Source organism: Nycticebus coucang, chromosome 17 (genome assembly GCF_027406575.1).
Source record: "Nycticebus coucang isolate mNycCou1 chromosome 17, mNycCou1.pri, whole genome shotgun sequence".
In the NCBI taxonomy this organism is placed as follows: domain Eukaryota; kingdom Metazoa; phylum Chordata; class Mammalia; order Primates; family Lorisidae; genus Nycticebus; species Nycticebus coucang.
In genome coordinates, this window is record NC_069796.1 from 9,764,937 (window position 1) to 9,786,960 (window position 22,024).

At 36.2% G+C, this 22,024-nt stretch overlaps 1 protein-coding gene across 1 annotated transcript in view; it reads left to right on the top strand.

Annotated features, from left to right (window-relative positions):
• Positions 1-22,024, top strand: part of MAN2A1 (mannosidase alpha class 2A member 1) — a 214,105-nt gene that overhangs the window by 28,704 nt on the left and 163,377 nt on the right. The window contains exons 2-4 of the mRNA XM_053565980.1: positions 1,933-2,184; positions 4,564-4,708; positions 19,079-19,250. Coding sequence (XP_053421955.1) covers positions 1,933-2,184; positions 4,564-4,708; positions 19,079-19,250 — 569 coding nt within the window. The remainder of the gene's footprint in view (positions 1-1,932; positions 2,185-4,563; positions 4,709-19,078; positions 19,251-22,024) is intronic.

Consider the following 22,024-nt stretch of genomic DNA (forward strand, 5'->3'; position numbering starts at 1 on the left):
CTGTGCTAAACCTTGCACTTCCTGTTTCTGTATATGCTGATGAGCAGGCTGAAGGGTTCTTCCTTGTTTTTAGCCCTCCCCACCCCAGTGGTGGTAGTTGCCTTAAAGGACGACAGTTTTGAAGCCTAGGGGGTTATTTCTGTCCACGGGCCTGTGACTAGAGGGGCTGAGAGCACCTGGCGGTCTGTGGAGGTGAGGCCATCGGGTGTGCCTCTGCTCTCCCCCATCAGGGTCTTGGGGTGCGTGTCCCTATATTGTGACTCTCCCTTCCCCACCAACAGATAATTTGCTGTTAATTTTGGTTCCGTTTTTTCTTACTCCAATTTTTTTTTGCCTTATCTCTTCACACTTCTGTCCATCCTGGCCTTCTTTGCTTAAATGATCAGTCTTCTTTTGGTAGATTGCAGTCTCTTCTCTTTTACCCCTCCCCCTTCCCATTAAACAGAGCAAAAATTGTGAGTACGGTCATAGTATTTCCTGCTCTATCGCAAAACCAGCGAGTATTCATAACAGGGTAAAAGAGAACGTAAATATCCATCCTGGCTTTTAACCACTTCATTAGATGGCTTTCCATGTATTCCCCTCCCCCCCCCCAATGTATTGTATGTACTATCTTTAAACTGCCTTTTCTCTACTTTATCTCCTGGAATAACTTTTCTTACATTTCTATTTAAACATTTTTATATTTCTAAATTTCTGGTGGCTGAAGACCATTTCATGATAGAGCTCTATCATTTGACCAATCTTCTAGTTTTAGACATTTAGGTGCGTTCTCTCTTCCTTCCTTTGCTTTCTGCCTCAATGTTGTTATTTCTAGATAATAGGTGTCCAGAGTTGTTTGTTCACTGTCCATATAGTTATTTTTTAAGCCTTCATGTCGATTTTTTGTGGTGTGAGGGATAGGCTGTTGTAAGGTGTAACTTCACCTTGTGTGTTTAAAGACAGGGACCCGCGTCTCTGCATGTGTCTTCCCAGCATGTAGCATGGTGCGTGTTCGTTAAAGAGCTGTTGCTGAGCTTTGGAAATATGAGGCCCCGGCCAAACTGCAACCAAAAAAATAGCCGGGCGTTGTGGCAGGCGCCTGTAGTCCCAGCTGCTCGGGAGGCTGAGGCAAGAGAATCGCCTAAGCCCAGGAACTGGAGGTTGCTGTGAGCTGTGTGAGGCCACGGCACTCTACCGAGGGCCATAAAGTGAGACTCTGTCTCTACAAAAAAAAAAAAAAAAAAAAAAAAAAAAAAGAAGTATTTCCTGTGTACTTGGAACCCAGAATATAGGGGTGAACAAAAGAGCTGAGTTCGATAGAACAAGGTTAAGCCTCTTAGTGAGAAGATCAGTGGAGAACACTAAGTATAGTAAAAGCAGGCTGACGGTGTGGTTACTTGAGGGGTATTTAGTACTTTTGGCTAATTAACAATTGACTGATTGATTTTTTCCCATAGAGGGTAGGATCCTTATGTAGGATTGCCTACTAGTGCTAATGGATTGAGATGGAATGATCTTTTTCAGATTCATACTTTCTGACCCTTGTAACTCCATTCAGTTATTCTTAAATTTGACATTTCATACCTAAATATAATATGCTGTTATACTTAGTGATTCCAGAGACCCGAAGATCTTTTAGAACTGAAGTTTGGGGCAAATAGGAAATATGACTCAAAATATTTTGGTCCTTCTAGTGCAAGTTTTAAAATATGATTAAACAAAGATTGTAGCCATGGAGGAGATTTTCTGCTATAAATTGGTGTTTCAACCCTGCCAGCTGTTCACGCTTTCTGTGATCCCACTTCTGAAAGTGGAGAGTGAAGGGTGAGTGGTTACCCTCTCAGGTAGTCACATAATTTAAAAAAAAAGGAGAGAGAGAGAGAGATGTGTGTGCCTCAGCAGAGCTCTATTAGTGTTTCATATGGCTGCGTTTTTTCTTTTTTCTTGTAGGGCCAGCTCTCAATGTTGCAAGAAAAAATAGACCATTTGGAGCGTTTGCTAGCTGAGAATAATGAGATCATCTCAAATATTAGAGACTCGGTCATCAATTTGAGTGAGTCTGTGGAGGATGGTCCGAAAAGTTCGCAAGGCAATTTCAGCCAAGGTGCTGGCTCCCGTCTGCTGTCACAGTTATCCCTCTCAGTTGACCCTGCAGACTGTCAGTTTGCTTTACAAAGTGGAAGTCAGAATTCAGATGTTCAGGTAATGTATATATTCAGTAGTAATTACTGGGATTTTTTTGATTGTTTTTGGATTTGATCTGATATCTGTTCTAACTTGGTAAGTTGCTTAAACTCTTTAGATTACATTTTCTCGTTATAAAATGTTTTAATTACTCATGTTGAACATTAATATTCTTTTCATTGATAAAATTCTGTTTTCTTATACCTTTGTGAATACACCGTTTATATACCTTTGTGAATACACTGTTTATATACATTTTGGGTCTTATTTTCTGTAATATTTGAAAACCTTTAGAGCTTTAAATTTTGCTTAAGAGATTTTCTTACCTTCCTTTGGAGAAGCAAGTAATGCTCTGCTTTTATATATGTTATGCATTAAAGATTTCATACAATGTAGGGTTAGTTGTTTTTTTTTTTTTGTAAATAATCTTTTGTAAGGGGGAAGGGAAAGATTTTTAGCTATTGCCCACACGTAGCTACTGAGCACTTGAAGTGTGACTAACTTGGTTTGAGGTGTGCTTTAAGTGTAATGTACATACACAGATTCTTCAGACTTAGTATGGGAAACATCTGAATGCATTTTTACATTGATTACATTTTGAGACAGTATTTTAGATGTATTTGGTTAAATAAAACATCATTAAAATTAATTTTACCTGCTTTGCTGAGGCTAGAGAATCGCGTAAGCCCAGGAGTTGGAGGTTGCTGTGAGCCGTGTGACGTCATGGCACTCTACCTGAGGGTGGTACAGTGAGACTCTGTCTCTACCAAAAAAAAAAAAAAAAATTAAAATTGCGTACTTAGATTGTGCTATATTTCTTTTGGACAGTTTGCTGTTCTAGAGGGTAATGGAATCGAAAACCAGGGTCAGAAAAGGCTTTTGCCTTTCTTAAACTCAGAGCAAAACCCCTCAAATTGGCTCTGCAATTTAGGTGAGGTCTGTGTACAACTTTATGCCTTAGACTAGAAACTGGATCTTTGTAGGAAGATCCTAAGGGGTGAATATTTTAAAGTTGGACAAAATTAGTTGGTTTCTGATGTTGCTTTAGAGTAGGCATTTTCCACTAACTCCTGATAAGAGAGACTATGATATGATTTTGAGGCCATGGCTCACAGGCCGAGCTGGATGGGGAACAGAGGAGAGGCCAGGTCTCTTCCTCTGCAACCTCGTCAGCTCATGTGTGGCCTGATTCAGATGGGATCAGAATCCTGTACTTTGCAGGGAGAACCGTTTCTGTGAGGCTTGGCTTTATTTGGGTCTTTACTGAGTGCGTTTTAGGTACCTGGCCTTGACATCCATGCTAAGGGAACAGCTAAAAACATTTTTATTTTGTGGTCTAAATCTGGGCTGAACAGAAAGAGTTGCAGAGCAACCATGGAAGGCAGGCGGAGTGAGGCAGGGGGATCCTGGGAGTGCTGGCGGGCCAAAGAAAGAACCAGAAGGAATAGCAAGACGTCCTCCTGCCCCGCTGATTCCAGAGATTACTTGGCTCATCCTTAGGAGGATTTTGTTTTACTTATTACAGTCATAAATTCCATAATGAGATATTTATGTTACTGCCTTAAAATGCTTTGTATTGACTTTTATATAATTTGTTTGGTATTTAAAAATTTTTTGTTACCCATTTATATATTAATTAGGATGTAATTTTTACAGCCTAATAAATTTTAATGTAATTTAAATTTTACAAAGTAAAGGTTCCTTGTCACTTTTAGTGTTATAGAGACTACGAGAAGAATAAAAGTAAAGTTTTATTTATTTTTTTCCCTTTTGGGTTTGAATAGATTGTTAGCTAGAAGGCATACTGCATTGGCAAGCTAGAATACATTTAGATAGTTAAAAGCTAAATCTCAGTTTAATTCCTCCATTTTTAAATGATTATGCCACTAGTCGACCTTGTTGTAGTTTTGTTCTCAATAATATGTTGTGTGGAAGAATAGCCACAGATACGTTTTCATACAGGTGTAGATTTAAGAAAAGATGTGAGATTAATTATAAAATAAAGACAACCCTGATAAAATAAAAAGTTGTTTTCAGTACTATATTTGAAAATACTGAAATATTTGATCATCATCAAATTTTATCAGAAATTTTTTTGTTGGTTTTATTTCTATTGCGTTGGAAATAAAGTAGGAGAAGTTGAGTGAAATGATTTTTTATTAGAAGGAGATGGGAGGGAGATTTTCAGGATAGTTCTGTAGCACAAGTAGCATTTCTAGCATTTCAAGGGTGGTTAATTATTTTCTGACTTAAATGTTTTAATTAATATCTACAGAATAGTTTTATTTTATAACATATGCAAAGTGTAGCAGTGAGTAACTTTGAGCAAATAGTTAACCAAGATTAAGTTTAAATTAATGGTTAAAGTTTAATTTTTTTTTTCTTTTATATTTTTAGATGTTGGATGTTTATAGTCTACTTTCTTTTGACAATCCAGATGGTGGAGTTTGGAAGCAAGGCTTTGACATTGAGTATGAAACTAAAGAATGGGACACTGAACCCCTTCAAGTCTTTGTGGTGCCTCATTCCCATAATGACCCAGGTAAAATTTGCATTCAGATAAACTAGAGGTTATGAAGCTCCTTTAAGGCCCGGAGTCTTTTAATGAGTGTCTGGTGGAGCCCACTTCTCAAATTTTGAAGACATTGTTCTCTGATTTTTAAAAGTAACACATTCCTTTTATGTGTCATTATATTGTTCTCCTTTTATAAAATTTTATATGCTGGGCGGTGCCTATGGCTCAAAGGAGTAAGGGCGCCGGCCCCATATGCCAAAGGTGGCGGGTGCAAACCCAGACCCGGCAAAAAAAACAAAAAAATTTTTATGTGCATGAAAGACAGTCATTGTGCAGTATGAAATAGTAATAAATATGAAAAGGGTTTAGCTTGTACATGTTTAGAGTACTGATTGTTCATTTTATTCTTTTTTTTATTAAGTCATATATACATAGATCATGAATACATTTATGCCTTTGTGGGATTCAGTGCGTTGGTTATTTGCACAAATTGGAGTGCTTACATCCTACTAATCAACATAGCTTTCACCTCATTTACTTAATCACAGTGTTAAGACATTTGTGTTCAATACGTGATAGATTTGACTTGTACCCTTGCAATATGCTCCATTAACCCTCCCTCTATCGAACCATGCCTCTTCCTTCCCACCCCTCTGCCCTTCCCTCTTTCATCCTGGGCTATAGTTGTGATTCATCTCTTATATGAAAGTGTGAGTGATTTTAAAATGTTTTTATAGTAGTACTGAGTACATTGGATATTTTTTTTTCCATTCCTGAGATACTTCACTAAGAAGAATATTTTCAGTTCTATCCATGTAAAAGTAAAAGAGGTAAAGTCTCCATCTTTTTTTAATGTTGCATAGTATTCCATGTTATACACATACCATAATTTATTAATCCATTCATAGGTCGATGGGCATTTGGGCTTCTTCTAAGACTTGGCAATTATGAATTGAGCTGCAATGAACAGTTTGGTGCATATATCTTTGTTGCCAAGTGATTTTTGGTCTTTTGGATATACACCTAGTAGAGGAATTGTAGGATCAAATGGCAGGTCTACATTTAGATTCCTGAGTGTTCTCCAGACTTCTTTCCAAAAGGAACGTACTAGCTTTCATTCCCACCAGCAGTGCAGAAATATTCCCTTTTCTCCACATCTACGCCAACATCTCTGCACCTGTAGATTCTGGTTATTAGACCTTTGTTGGAAATATAACCTGCAAAAATCCTCTCCCGTTCTGAGGGCTGTCTACTTGCTTTACTTACTGTGTTCTTGGCAGTGCAGAAGCTTTTTAGTTTGATCGGATCCCAGTAATGTATTTTCGATGTTGCTTCAATTGCCTAGCGGGTCCTCCTCATAAAGTATTCTCTCAGGCCAATTTTTTCAAGTGTTTCCCCTGTACTCTCTCCAAGAATTTTTATAGTTTCATATAAGTCCTTTAACCAGTGACAGTCAATTTTTGTTAGAGGAGAAAGGTGTGGGTCCAGTTTCAGTCTTCTACGAGTCGCCAGCCAATTCACCCAGCACCATTTGTTAAATAGGTAATCTTACCCCCAATTTGTATTTTTGATGGGCTTATCAGAGATCAAATGACGATAAGAGTCTGGGTTCATCTCTTGGTTCTCTATTCTGTTCCATACATCTACCTCTCTGTTTTTGTGCCAGTACCATGCTGTTTTGATCACTATCGATTTATAGTATAGTCTGGGGTCTGGTAGCGTGATACCTTCTTATTTGTTTTTATTTCTGAGTAATGTCTTGGCTATTTGAGATTTTTTGTTTCCATGTAAAACGAAGTACTAATTTTTCCAGATCTTTAAAGTATGACAGAGGTACTTTAATAGGGATTGTATTAAATCTGTAGATTGCTTGGGGAAGTATAGACATTTTAACAATGTTGATTCTTCCCAGCGATGAGCATGGTATATTTTTTCATTTGTTAACATCTTTTTTTCAGAGTTTCATAGTTCTCTTTATAGAGATCTTTCACATCCTTTGTTAGATACACACCCAGATATTGTTTATGTATTTATTTATTTACTTTTTTGAATATAGAGATCTTTTACATCCTTTGTTAGATACACGCCCAGATATTTTTTATTTATTTACTTTTTTGAGACAGAGTCTCACTATGTCACCCTTGGTAGAGTACTGTGGTGTCACAGCTCACAGCAACCTCAAATTCTTGGGCTTGAGCGATTTTCTTGCCTCAGCCTCTGAAGTAGCTGGGACTACAGGCGCCTGCCACAACACCTGGCTGTTTTTTTTTGTTGTTGTAGTAGTTGTCATCTTTAGCAGGCTCGGGCCGGGTTCGAACCCACCAGCTCTGGTGTATATGGCCGAAGCCCTAACCTCTGAGCTATGGGTGCTGAGCCTAATTGTTCATTTTAGTTACTTCTTGCAAACTATTGCATGAGCAAATCATTTTGTATTTATGAACTCTAAAAAAAGGCAGAATGCTCATGGAAAAGTTTGAATCTTTAAAATGGAGAAGTATAAGGTGGTTTAAGAACTTTGGTGTTCATGGGTATCAGACAGACATGGATGGGAGTTCTAGCCCTCTCTGCCAGTATGAGTTAGATAACTTTAGGCAAGTTATTTAATCCTTCTGAGACTAAGCATTTTTCCCTGGTAGAATCAGGATAGTATCTGACAGGGTGAAATATAAAGGAATCATGCATGGACAAAAGGAGCTGCTGTCATAGTGCATGCTATTACTTTTTTTCATGTGATGGCTTTTATTTATTGTGGCCAGAGATTTTCCCCGCCCTCCATAGTAAGGGGAAATTGCCACAATTGTAATAGGACTTAAGATTTGATATACTTCTTTGTTAGTGTGAGTACACAGGCACAGAGTGAATGCCCAGTGAATTGAGTTACACCATTTTTTTGGTAAGGGGGGGATGTATTTCCAAAGACTTCTTTCAAAGGACTTAATTATGCTTTTGTTTGTTAACTTTTCTCAATATCTCACTTTCGTTACTATTGTCGGAGGCACTATTCACCTAATAGTGGAAGGATTTTTCTTTGCTTCCAACATTCATTTATCTTCTACGTACATTCTTTCCTACTAGTTTATGGGCAAGTAATTATCTTCTACTTACATTCTTTCCCTAGTTTATGGGCAAGTAATTCTTTCTTTGTATTTCTACGACAATGGAACATGTTACTTTAGGTTTGGACACCTGATTGAACAAAGTGTTTTTATGTGTGTTTGCTGCTTTTGGGGTGTGAGAAGTAGCTTGGGAGATAGTGCTTGGATGTTGAAATGTTTAGACTTCCAGAATAATTAAATATCTAGTGTGCACAGAAATATGAAATATATGCAATATTGTTCTGGGAATTTTGTGATGTGCGTCTGGCCACACATCAATTTTGACTTGTTTTCTCTGTCTTAATGTCTCTATCTTTTCCTACAAGTGCCTGTTAGTCTAAGTTTTCCTTATGTATATTTTGGATCATCTTTCTTCTTGATCTTATCTTGTATTTTTCAAATCCAAACTCAGGACTGGCCGGACATCATGAAAAGACTTCCAGGATTTGGAGTGAGGCAGAAGCAGGCCAGTATGTTGGCTCTGCTGTGTGCCACCCATGTGTCCTTGGGCACATTATGTGAAATAGAGATCACACAGGTGGAGTAGCATCTTAGGCAGGGGTTAGTCATAAAGCAAATATGAAAGGTATTGAAAATTACCTCTCACCCAGATTTCTTTCATTGTTTCTTCACTTAGTACCAGATTAATCAGTACATTTGCATTTAGGAATGGGTATGGAGAAGATACATCTTTGATTACTAGACTCACACTCATTGAGTTGGGGTGCGTTATATCTGGGACCCTGAAACTACCCATGGGCCTGCAGGCTTTTTTCTCTATAAATCTTATAATTCACTCTAGAATATTCAATTATTGAGTGAAATGGTAGTATTTAAATTGTTCTGTCCTTTCTCTGCTGATTATGTATCATTTAATTCTTGCTACTTAATTGGGTGTGTGCTGTGAGTCCGTTTTTTAATCTTCTTTGTGAGTTTATAAATATACTTCAAAGAGTGTCTTGCCAGTCTTTCTTATATGAACCGCATTTCTCCCCTTTTATTTTAAGACTTTTACTCTCCTTTCTTCTTTTCTGCCATTTTTAATTCCCACAAGTCTCATTTCTTGATATTCTACAACATGGGCACTTTAATTATAATAATAAAATCTATGGTTTACCAGGCAGGGTCCCTCTTTTTGTAATAAACATCTAATGCTTACAATCACCCTTGAGGTTAATGCCACGATTCATGATGATGGTGTTTCCAACTTGCTAAGGTTACATAGGTGGTAAGAGCCACCAGAACGTTTCCCCGACAGTTTACCTGGATTTCCTACCGGAATGACTTTGAGTGGCAGAGAACATATGTCTCCTGTTAAACTCTCTTCTCATTGCTTAGCCCAACTCATGGCATGTAGTAACTGCTAAGTATGTAAGGCCTTCTCTGATCTGTCTCCAGCGGCCTCTAGCACAAACTCACACTGTACACACACGCCCCGCGGCTGCACATACACACAGATATAAATATTTATAGCGCTTTTACTAGGGCTCTTTGCTCGAATGTTAGCTCAATTAGGGCTAGAACTTGGTTTCATTAACGTTACGATTGTCTAGAACTGTAACTGCCACATGGTAGTGAGTCATTAGAGTCCCTTTGAATAAGTGAGCTAATGAATCTGACTCTGCAGGCTAGGATGGAAAACTGGGGTTATTCCTTGGCCTATTCTTTTCTTTAACGTCCCTTATCCCTGATGGCTACTTATTTCTATTCCTTAAATATGCTTACAACGGACAGTAATCGGCTCTTTGAATGCAGGGATTGCCCCTGCCTTTGGCACTGTCTTGTTTGTTTGTTTGCTTTAGGGTTCCTGCTGTAGTTGGTTTGTCTTTGTGTGAGGAGACACACAAAGTTCCTGACTGCAGTCTATGAATTTTTCCGCTGGTATCCTAGCAACCGCAGTTGGATCTTTTTGTCTTAGTAAAAGATGTTGATGACCCTCACTCTCAGGCTCTTCTTTCCACTATGGGGAAAAATAATGGTCAGAAACAGACCTTTTAAAACCAAAGCAATTTTTGCTATCAAGCAAAATGCTAGAGAGAAGAATCTGCTGATTCAATAATTTTTGCTCTTCCTTAGAAAAAGAATATTGATAAACTAAAATATTCTGTGAAAAATTGAATCAGATCATGAAAAGCCACTCATTCAATAGGAGAAAAAGAGAAAAGTATGTACATGTACATTCCAAGTCAAAATGTGACTCTGTAATGGGAAATCTTTGTATAATACTCCTAAATGAATGTGCAATTAGGCAATTTACTTTCTAAATGAATTTATAGAGATTTGTTTGCATTTTCCGCAGCAACAATTTAAAACAAGCTTTAGCTCAGTAGTTTATTTCATCAGTGGATTTTTGTTTGTTGGAAATAGAAATGTTTGAATAGATTTTTAAAAGATTCTTATATTTAGTTCCCTAACTTCAAGAATTTATGTTGCTGCGTTTTTCTATATGTAGCTATTTTCTCTTTGGACTGAGTTGATAATGTCCTGTAAGAAAAGGTAAATTTTGGGCGGCACCTGTGGCTCAGTGAGTAGGGCACCGGCTCTATATGCCAAGGGTGGCGGGTACAAACCCAGCCCCGGCCAAACTGCAACAAAAAAATAGCTGGGCATTGTGGTGGGTGCCTGTAGTCCCAGCTGCTCGGGAGGCTGAGGCAAGAGAATTGCGTAAGCCCAAGAGTTAGAGGTTGCTGTGAGCCGTGTGACGCCATGGCACTCTACCCAAGGGCGGTACAGTAAGACTCTGTCTCTACAAAAAAAAAAAAAAAAAAGATAAATTTTAAAATTTTGTTTGAATCATAATAAGATATCTAATTATATCTTCCTCCAGTCTATAAAGACATATAACTATTGTCATAAAATACCTAAGTGGTTACATGAGTTAAAACAGAATTGGAAAAGAATTGTTAAGTAAATGCAGATAACTTTGTACTGTTACGGTTTCGAAAAGTTTTGAATCATAGACCATGAAATTAAATGGTGGTTGATTGATACATGTTCATGTTTTATTTAATAAGCTGATGAAAACACAATTACAGCACCTTTGTATCTACAATTTTAATTCTTTACTCCCCACTAGTTAAATGGCTGCAATATTTAGTTAATTTTCCTTCAAAGAAATCACAGTGTGTAGAGAGAAGATAAGGTATACTAAATGGAAGGTTGGACAGCATATTGTTAGTTGAGCAATTTGTGAAATGAACATAGAAAATAATCCCCCATGTGGTATGACTCTAAAATAGGAGGAAGACCTAGACCCAAGAATTACCCTGGAAAATAATTTTCTACTGTGCATTTGCAGATCTTCCGGGGAATTTTTTATTGACTAACTCAGTGATTATGATTTTTCAAATTTTCTTTTGCTAAAACTTAGAAGACATTTTTGTATTTGTAATTGTATGATAATTATGTATCCTTATTCTAAAAGTGTTTGTAAAAAGCATGTGAGGAAATCACAGTGTAGTGTTACCTTCAATTAGTGTTCAAATATTGTCAAGTGCAGTCAGAATTTGAAAAGAGTTTAGGTCAACCAGGGTTGGCTAATGTCTGTATAGATGAGAGATGGTGGAGACCTAGATTTAGATGTCTGATTGCTAAAGGAAGCAGTTGATGAGAGTGAGACGGTGAGTTTGTATGTGGACACAGTTTGGACAGTACTTTTTTTGGTGTAACAACTGTAGGATAAAGTAAATTCTTTGGTTTTGACTATTGTGATGGAAAACTTGAGTTTTGGGAGCTAAATGGTATGAGGAAGAACTGGGAGCTATCATTCCTTGCTGGATGGCCTCAGGGGAGTGCCAGGTCTGTATGACTTTATACTTTAATAGCATAATCCTTCCTTTAGTCCTGAAAGGTGATAAACTAAACCCCATTGAACAGGTGAGAGCAGTGAGACTAAGGTAGGGTGTAGGTATAGTATAAGCAATTTGTGCAAAGTCAGCCAGTTATAAATCCTCAGAGGTTGGTGCATGGAAGCCCAGGTTTTCCTGATTCTAACTAAAATCTGTGTTCTTTCCACTTACCACACTGCCTCTTCAGGTACTTTGTTCACGTGATTCTGTTTCTTTTTTTTTTCTTGCTTTATGGACATTTGACACTTTTGCACATTTTTCTTGACTTTGAATTGTTCATAGTGTTGTTAGATTTAGCAATAAAAATACAGAATACTCAGTTTAACTTGAATTTTTGATGACCAATATATAGTTCAAAAGTTTTCAAGAAACATAAAATTTGTATAAATGGAAACAGTGAAGCCTTTCCAGCAACACCTGGAAGCTGACCACATTGAAACTTGGCACTGAGAGGACGCTGTTGATTGTGTTTCTTGGAAGTGGTATAATGGACCGACCATGACACAGCCTGTCTCAGAACTTTTGTAGTGACCCATATATATGTCCCAAATGTCACGTGGGACATACTAAACATTTATTCTTTGTTGATCTGAAATGCATATTTAATTATGTGGCTCATTTGAATCTGTTTTGAAGACATCTCTAGAATGTGTGTATTGAGATCTCTTTTTAGAGGATGAAAAGAGTGTGGTTTGGGCTCTCACTGAACTTTATTCATTGAGCAACACATGTTCAGCAGCTGCTGACAAGGGTAGGTGACCATAAACATCTCCCGAGTCCCCTCATTTCAGTTACCTTCATCTATTTTTCAAGCCTGAGCACTTCAGAACTCACCAGTGCTCTGGTAATACAAATAATTACTAATACTTAGGAGCTTAACGTATTCCATGCTTTGGGGTATTTTATATGCATTGAATCCTTTCCTCTTCTCAGTAACTTTATGACAAAGTCCTATTATTACCCTTATTTTATAGATAAGGAAAAAGGCAGAAGAGAGGATAAGTAATCTGTCTGTGTTAGGGTTGAGTTTGAACCCAAGCAATCTGGTTCCAGAACCAGGACTTGGAACCATTTTTAATGTTGCCTTTTACAAGTAAATCTTCTGAAACCACAGGCAGCAGTTTTAGGAGGAAAGTCTTTCCAAGCCAAATGTCATTTCCTTTAGTATTATTAATCATAAAAAGAGATTTTAACTATCTTGCAAAACGGGACACCTCACTGCACTATTTCCTATCCCTTTTTTCCCTACTTAATTTTTCTGTTCTATCCTTATGGGAATGGATGTCTTTGTCCTTAAATACAACATTAGTACATGAGATGGTGAGTGGTTATCCTCATTGCTACGTTTTTTACTATAAGAAAGTGATTTAGAAGCAGTATTTTCCAGCTTTCGTGTCCTGTAGAAACTTTGATAATTTGTCCAATAGTCACTTTTACTTTTAACACTGTCTCTCATATTATAGACAAAATTTTCATTGTTTCAAGCAACCAAAGCTCTCTTTGGGGAGACTTATTAGGCCTGAAGCATCCTCAGTTGTTGTTAGTAGACGCTTATAGATGGGATTCTTAGCAAGGGAGGGGAAAACTTTAGCACAGATTTAGAAATTATTTTGGAGGTCGATCTAACAATTGCAGGTATGTCTCAGGTTTCAAGGTATGCAGGTCATTTAAAGGGTGCTGAGAAAGGCAGGACAGTAAGGGGTCACAGATGGACGTCAGACAGCTGCAGGACAAACAAAATCCCTGCGTCCTAATGGTGAAGCAGATAGACTCTTTCCGTGTGGGATAAAATTTCCAGTTGACAGCACCTTAAAGGGATCCAAAGTGCTCTCTTCAACAACATAAAATGAAAGTTAAGCTGATATCAGAAAGCTCTTAGATGACATTGAGTCACTCCCCCCGCCCCCCCCCCAAAAAAGGTTAGATTATTTCAGAAACCTGAGTTCAGAAGCATTTAGAGGAATCAGCAAGTTTCCAAATACTCACAGGTCTTTGAAAGCCTCAGCTTCAACTCTCTGCTTACTCTCTTGGAAGTTTTAGTCTGTTAGTAAGTTCTCTTCATTTTTTTTCCTGGGCCTTTTATTTCCCTCTGTCCATTTCCACTGTAACCTGTAACCATTGTTTAACAGAATTATTGCAGTGGTCTCTTTTCCTGTCTCTCTGCTTTGACTTTCCCTTTTTAGTCTAGCCTTTCCACTCTTGTTATTTTTGAAAGCACAGGTCAGAAACTTTAACATCCTTCTCAAGTTTTCCATAAGAAAAAAGAGTGATTTATTTAGAAGGTTGTCAGTGATTCGTCCCTGCTTCTATTTCTATTTTTTATTCTCGCCATGTTCCCATCATGTACCCTGCAGGGCAGCCATACTCAGCTGCCCGGCTTTTTCATATGTTCTTTCCTCTGTTGGGAACTACCACCCTTTCCCTCTATCCAGATGATGACTAATCTAAGACTCTTTCTTCTGGTAGGACTTTCCTGTTTCTTTGTTTCCATGGCATTTTGTTCATATTTTCACAGTAGAATCTATTTTCATTTAGCTTTGCTTTATTGCTTTGCCCTTATTACATGCTCTGTATGTATTTGCATGAATAAACCAGAACGTTAATTAAAACTCTTTCACAGTTTATTTGGGGGGTGGGGAGGGAAGCTTAATTTATAACAGAAATGTTGGAATTAAAATTAATCAGTAGCATATTAGAGTAATAGTAATACCAATTAAGATCGAGTGTCATCCCTTAAGTACAAGTCTGGATGTTGCAGTCAGATATTGAAGGGATTAACAAATGATGGAAGAAACTTGTCGATCATTTATTGATAGAAAAGAAATTATTAAAATAAAGGAAACTTTTTAATTAACTTTTTTTCAGTAAAGGCTATTTTAATGTAACTGTTTTTGAAACTCTTAAAATTTTATTTCAGGTTATTGTATGGGTACAAATGATTAGGTTATATCGTTTGCATTTAAGTAAAGTTCAAGTTATAGTTGAGCCCTTCACCCACGAGGTGTACCAGTTAACTCTTTTTAAATTTGAGAATATTATCACATTGAATGGAAAAAACTTAATTCTTAAGTTGCGTATTTTAAATGTTTACTATCCATATGTCATTTATCTGAATACAATTAGTTTTGACTCAAAATTGTTTTCAAGTTTTCCAAAAGGTTGGTGTTTATTTAACTTTAGAGTAGAATTAATTTATTCATTAAAAAATCATTATTGTAGCAGTTAAAACCGAGATGGGTGTTTTAAATTATCTTAGGGCTCACAGATTCTTTTTAAATATAAATATCATAGACACTAAAGATATTGGACAAAGATTATCAGGTTATCATCAGAATAGACAGTGAGCTTATTAAAGCTATTAGTGTAGTAGTATTTTTTACTCTTGGGTTCATTCCTAAGCTGAAGTAATAAATTTGCATTTAGACTCTAGAAGCCAGCTTTGGAGCTGTTTGGACATAGATTTGTGGGCTCTGGTGCTCAGAAGGGAAGGGCAGGCGCTGGGTGAGCAAGTTCTTTTGTCCTGTGGATTTTTCCTGTTGAAAGCTGTGTGGTCAGAAGAATGGATGGGGAGGTCCTTCTAGAGTCCAGGACTCAAGGCCAGGCCCCTCTTCCCCCTGTCCTCAGAGTGGGACTGTGCATGCCCTGAACCAGGGAAAACGCTTGTTCCTTAAGAGAATTGGAAGTCCACATAATCTCTAGATACTTGAGCTATGATTGAGAGCCCTACATTTTAAAATATAAATTGTAATTTTTTCTGTGAACAATTACTGGGTGCTTAATTGTTCATGCACATTGAAAATAGGAAGTAGAGTTTCTGACTGTTAGTTTTGTGTCCTAGAACCTAAACTTTTTTTGAAATAATAAAATAGTGGTATTAAGTTTGAATTTATGCCTGCTTGGTAGAATTTCTAATTATACACTCCTGGTTTTAAATATTTTCCCACTTTTTAAAAATAGCTATTAGGTTTTTTATGGATGGTAGTGTTGTTAGTGTGAAAAAGAATAAATTGGAAAGTATTTTAATGCTGTTCTAGCCCTGGTTCAATTTCCAAGTGTATTCAAGGGAAAGAAAAAGCTGTGAATTGACCACTTAAGTAAATCAGTTTGCAACTCAATGTCCTAAGATTATTAAATCTAGAGGTAGAAATACAATTTTATGTCAGAAAAATTCATCTCCTACAACTTTTCATCAAATACTGTACTACCTTTCTGATTGGTCTCATGTTAATATACAATTGTAGTTTTTACAGTAATTTAGAAAAGTAAAGAACCAATTCAAAGTGAAAGGGAATACTTGATTACTCCATTGTGTAAGAGCAATAAAAGCTATTTTACTGTTAACATTACTCAACATTGAAAGCTGCAAGAGGCTATCTTTCGGTTCATTCTTCATTAATTGTGCTGGGATATTAGTGTCTATTATAGATGAGTTTTATGGAAGGCTTTTAAGTTGACATCTGTGAGTTTGTATTTTGGCTCATGTAAATATCTTTGACATATTTTCTGCATGAATTTGGAAGGGCATATTAAGTGGTGAAGGCAAAAGGAATCAGTCACTAAGATTCTTCTATAAAAACTAACACGATAAACTAGTGTTTGAAATGGTCCTTAGTTCATCACAAATTATAATTGTTGGACATAAATTATTGCACTTAAAAAAAACTTCTTACTTACTTACTTATAAAGACTACCCTGTTTCCCCAAAAATAAGACAGTGTCTTATTTTAAGGTGTGCTCCCAAAGATGCTCTAAGTCTTATTTTCAGGGGACGGTCTTATCTTTCCTGTAAGTAGGTCTTATTTTCGGAAGATGTCTTATTTTCGGGGAAACAGGGTAGCTCTTCTAAATTTGCCTTTTATTCTAGATCACTGGAGTTTTATTAAATTAATTTTGGAGGCATTCCACTATTCATAGTTCTTTAGTGAATAGTCAGGTACTTAGGAATTAGTTTTGACTTTCGCTAAAATTCAGGTAAAAGGTATATGTGATATCTTAAAGATGGTAATTCTAATAGAGCCATTTGTGTAATTTAAGTGGTCCTTGTTGCACATGTATAATAAGACCATGGTACAGAAATACATTTACTTGTTTACATTTGAATTTAGCTCAATCTTATACTATGTAAGTAGATAATAGTATATTACATTAAATATTATGATGATACTTGATAAAATAAATTCTCCACACATTGTGATCTTTAGTTTTTAGATGGTAATAACACTCTTTTGTCCAGGACTCTATACTTTTCTAGGGCTGCCGTATCAAAGTACCACAGACTGGATGGCTCAAACAACAGACATTTATTTTCTCATAGTTCTGAAGGGTAGAAGTCCAAGATCAAGGTGTCTGCGGGGTTGGTTTCTTTGAGGGCCTCTCTCGTTGGCTTATATATATATGAATGGCCTTCCCTCTGTGTGTGTCTGTGTCCTAATCTCCTGTTCGTATAAGGACATCAGTCAAATAAGATTAGAGCCCACCTTCATGACCTCAGTTTACCTTAATTATCCGTTTAAAGACCCTTTGTCTCCAAATGTAGTCACATTCTGAGGTAGTAGGGGTTAGGACTTTGACGTATGACACAGTTTGACCCATAACAAGGGCATAGCGTGAATTTTATGCAAACTGAAATTTGGGGTCACCAATATGTTTAAGATGTGTACCAGTTTATTTGAATGTTTTAATTGTATACTTTTAAAAATTAGGTGTTAGAAATGTCTTTTTTATTTACTCTTTACCTGGTTTAATTGTAGAGATGGAGGGAAAGGGCAGTTAGAGGCTGATGATGATGATGATAGCAGCTAGTATTGATCAAGTGCTATATTATATCCCACGCTCAGTTCTGAACCCTTTTTAACTTGGGAGTGTTGACATGGTCAACAAGGAGTTAGGGCATCCCTGTGTAAGGGTGGTTTGGATTTTCTTGGCTCTTCTCTGGGAATCCAGATGTGGGGTTCTGGCTTAGTGGTCAGGAGCAGTTTTTCAGGTTAGTCCTTTATGAAGCTGCGTGAGATGCTTTGCAAACCCCTATTTCATGAGATATCTGAATTTTTCTAGAGATATAGGCTTTTTAGTTAAACATGGAAAAATTGAGGTATCCTGGAAACATTCTTAGGGAACAAACCACCTTAAAATTACCTTAGATTAGGAAAGTCCTCTCAAGAATATTTTCTATTGTATTTCTATTCAGCATGTAACTTTATACTTGCCATGTCGTAGGTGCTCAGTAAATAATTGTAGAACGAATGAGTAGATTTCAGTTAAAGAAAGAGCTGTAAATACAGTCACAGCTGCAGTGCACTTTGTATTGGCATTGTCAAAGTCGTTGTATTGTTTTCTCTGTCCTAGAAGTCTTCTATTTTTTTTTTTTTTGCCAGCAAATGTAATGTACAGGGAATCTTAATTATAGACAGATAAAAGCAGCAGTCACCTGGACCCCTCTTACTTTAGTATTCTCTCGTGTTTGGGGTTTGGCAACAATAGAGCAGTAAGTGGTTCAGCCGACGTGGATAGAAACTCTCCTTGCTGTAAAGTTTCATAGATAAGAACAGGTTATTTTACAGAGGTCCACTTTTCCACTTTGCCCACCAGCAGGGGGTAGAATTGGTCGCTCTGTATGTTTTTGCCTTGGCCCTTTTATGATTTGTCTCATGGGGCTGTGTTTAGACTTGTGGGCTTTTTAAAAAATGTTTCTTTTAGCCAAAATGCCAATATTTTTACATAAAATTTCCACTGTATTTTGAGAAGTGTAGGAAAAATCAAAGAACCAGACTGACAATCTATAATCCTCTTTTGAACAACTTTACATAGATGTGCATGTGTTTATTATTTGATTAGCATCACTCTGTGCTTCTAAAAAATTGAGTGATGTACAGCCTTTGGGAGCAAATACCTATCTTTGGCAGAGTTCTGTTACTTAATATTCACATTAATGTTGTAAGTATCTTATTCCCTGCTGCTCGCTTTAGGTGTAGTTTATACCTGCGCTTCCTTTATTCTTAGTGTAATTTATTTAATGGGTGGGGAATTTTAGGTGTGGCGTGAGAGGGTAAAATTTGGATCCCATATTTTGAGAACAGTACTGCCAACTTGATATGGTTTAGATTTTCAAAATTGAAAAAATTCTCACTGGAGATAAAAATTGGATTGGCTATTACAATGATTAGGTATATAGAACTGCTTTTTTAGCCTAAGGTCATCTTTATTATTTTTGTCATTTCTATCTGAATTTGTGCAGTTTTCAGAGTATTTTCATCATTTCCATGTTAGTGGGTTTTTGAGTCCTGTATAAACTGAAATGGAATTTCATGAATTGAAAATACTTGTTAAAATTTTAAATATGTCTTTATATGAATGAAACATTTAAGGGTTTCCAAAGGTGATACAATGGAATGTGACTGAGTTGAAATCATCTGTATGAATCAGATCTTTTGTGGTATATTTGTGTCTTGATTTAGGTTGGTTGAAGACTTTCAATGACTACTTTAGAGACAAGACTCAGTATATTCTTAATAATATGGTCCTAAAGCTGGCAGAAGACTCGAGGAGGAAGTTTATGTGGTCTGAAATCTCTTACCTTTCAAAGTGGTGGGATATTATAGATAATCAGAAGAAGGATGCTGTTAAAAGGTTTGTTTTAATCTTTTAAAATTTGGTAATACTGAGGATTAATTGTACAATGAAACAAATATTTAATTTTTAAAAGGTGAAAATTCTTATTTTTATACCTGAAACAAAATATTTCTTCACATTTCTTTTTTTATTGATTTTGGTTTTCATCTCTGAGAAAGCCATTTGAAACTTTCTATTTAAATCCTTATGTTCCAGACTTGTCCTAGAAATGGAATTACTAAGTTAAAGGAGCTTAGCATTTTAAAGGTATTTTTTAAGCATATAATCAGAGTGACTTCTGGGAAGTTTGTTTTAGTGTATTTTTCAGTCTTCCATGTAGAAAGTACCAATTTTTCTGCCTGTTGGCTAACAATATAATTTTTGAAAACCTTGGCCAATTTGATAGATGAAAAATTTTAATTTGCATTTTGCTTGGTAATAATATTGCGTATTTCCTCATACATACAAGCTAAGTTTTTGTAACTTGCTTGTTAGACATTTTCTTACTGATATACAGACATTTTAATGTATATTAAAAACTTCCTTATTTTTTCTCATGTTTTTATTTTCTTCTCAATTTCTTAGTATGTGGTACATACTTTTAAAAAAATTTTTATGTATTCAAATCTATTATTCTGATTTCTTTAGATATTGCTTTTACTGTCATATTTAAAAAGGCCTTCCCCAATTTAGAGGTCAGATAAATAGTCCTTTTTTCCTTAGTTTTATTTTTGACCATTCACTTTTTGAAATACTAAAATGTATCTGTTTTTTGATCTAGTGCAGTAGGAAGTCCTCTGACCACTACGTATATCCTCTCCTCGGGGGTTAAGAATTACGTCATGATTTTTTTTCCATTTATTTAACATCACTCACTCTTACCTATTGTATTACTGTTCTATACTTTCCATGTTGTAACTGATAATCCTTCAAACAATTATCTGAAGTAGGTGCAATTATTATCCTCATTTTACAGATTAGGACACTGACTCCTTCAGCATCACTGGTGAGGTCATGGCAATGCTGGTTATTCCATCCAGTCTAGGCTGTCCAGCTCCAGGGCTGTGCCCTTTGTCCCCTGTGCTGTGATGCCTCCCTGAGATTTTAATAGCCTATTCTTTTCTATTGATTTGAAGTGCCAACTTTATTATATGTAAATATGCATTGATTTCTTAGCTTTTTAACGTATTTCATTGACTTTTTTGTTTGACTGTAATTATAATTTTGTTTGACTATGGCTTTATGGTATGCTTCATTAACTGACAGTTTAAATTTTCTCTCATCTTTATTTTCTTTTTTTAAAAAATGTTTAATTTTGAGTTATGGATATGTAATAGTTATACATATTTATGGAGTACATGTGATGTTTTACTATGAGTGTATAATGCGAAATGATCAAAAAGGCTAATTGGCATATTCCTGATATCAAGCATTTATCCTTTCTTTGTGTTAGGGGCATTCTCATCCCATTATTTTATCTATTTTGAAATATACAATGTATTGTTAACGATTGAAAAAATTGTTTTAATGAGTGACCATTGAATTTTCCCCAAACCTGAGAATGAATTAGTTAAATTCCTTCTATTCCATCAAAAACAAAATCTCTTTGGTGATGAAAATTGACATAAGCATTTAAAGGTAATTTGTGAAGAATTGATTTTCCCTAATTTTCATTGGAGGTGGTTTTTTGGTTTTTTTTTTTGTTCTTTTTTTTTTGGGTTGCAGGCTCAGAGTGCTTAGAGGGCTGGTGAGGAAGGTACTTTAAGTGGAGGCTGTTGGCTCTGGGAGTATTGGATCCACCTGGTCACTGCTTCATCCAGAGGGGCTAGCCGCTTCTGTTTTGGCCATGTGTTGCCATGGAAACCAGGCTATCAGGTTATCCCTCCAATTACTTAAGCTGGAATCCCAAAATGTTACATATAAAGTTTCTTGACTTTTTAAATTGAAATGTTAGCTAATTTAGATTAACGTATGTGGGCACATACATATGGATGAGCACACGCAGAGCCAAACAGAACACATTAGCGTTTCTGAATCTTTAGTTTAGATCGAGCTACCTAGTAGTTTGCAACCTTTTAAAATTTAATAGGTGTCTTGTAAAACCACAGAGAACTGCTGTTTGTTTTATAGGTAAAATTCTTTGACGAAGTTTTAATATTAAAAAATGTTTTTGGTCTGTTTAGATCTTAACATTCCTCCTTGAGTACAAACAATACCTCATATTTTCTAAGAAAACAGCATCTTTTTTTAGAGATTTGGAAAATCTCTCAGATTGGTGAGGTTTTAAGAATTTGTCCATCTATACTTACTTTTGCTTTTTCTGTTACTTTTCTTGGGAAGCCGATTTTTCTTCTTTATCTTGATTTACTTAATTTTGTTGCTTCTTTATTTACCTAACCCCTCCTCTCGCCCCAAACCTATTTGTCCATTCTGCTTTTGTCTTTCTGAGTCCTTCTGTCCACTTTCACCAAATGCTACATGGGCCAGTCCATTTAATAAGCAGCATGTCTCCATCTGGGTTTGCCTTTTCGCACTGCTCTAGCTAGCATTTACATTTCTATGTGCTATTTTTTTCCCCAAAATATTCTGTATCTGTACTTACTGTTTTCTCTCTGACTTGAGTATGTTAGTAAAACAATTTTTTGTGTTACATTTTTCCTATATACTTTATTTAAAACAAGCTTTTATTATTTATTTATCTATATTTATTTTTTGAGAGTCTGGCTTGCGTAGAGTTCAGTGGTGTTATCATAGCTTACTGGGCTCAAAGGATCTTCTGCCTCAGCCTCTCA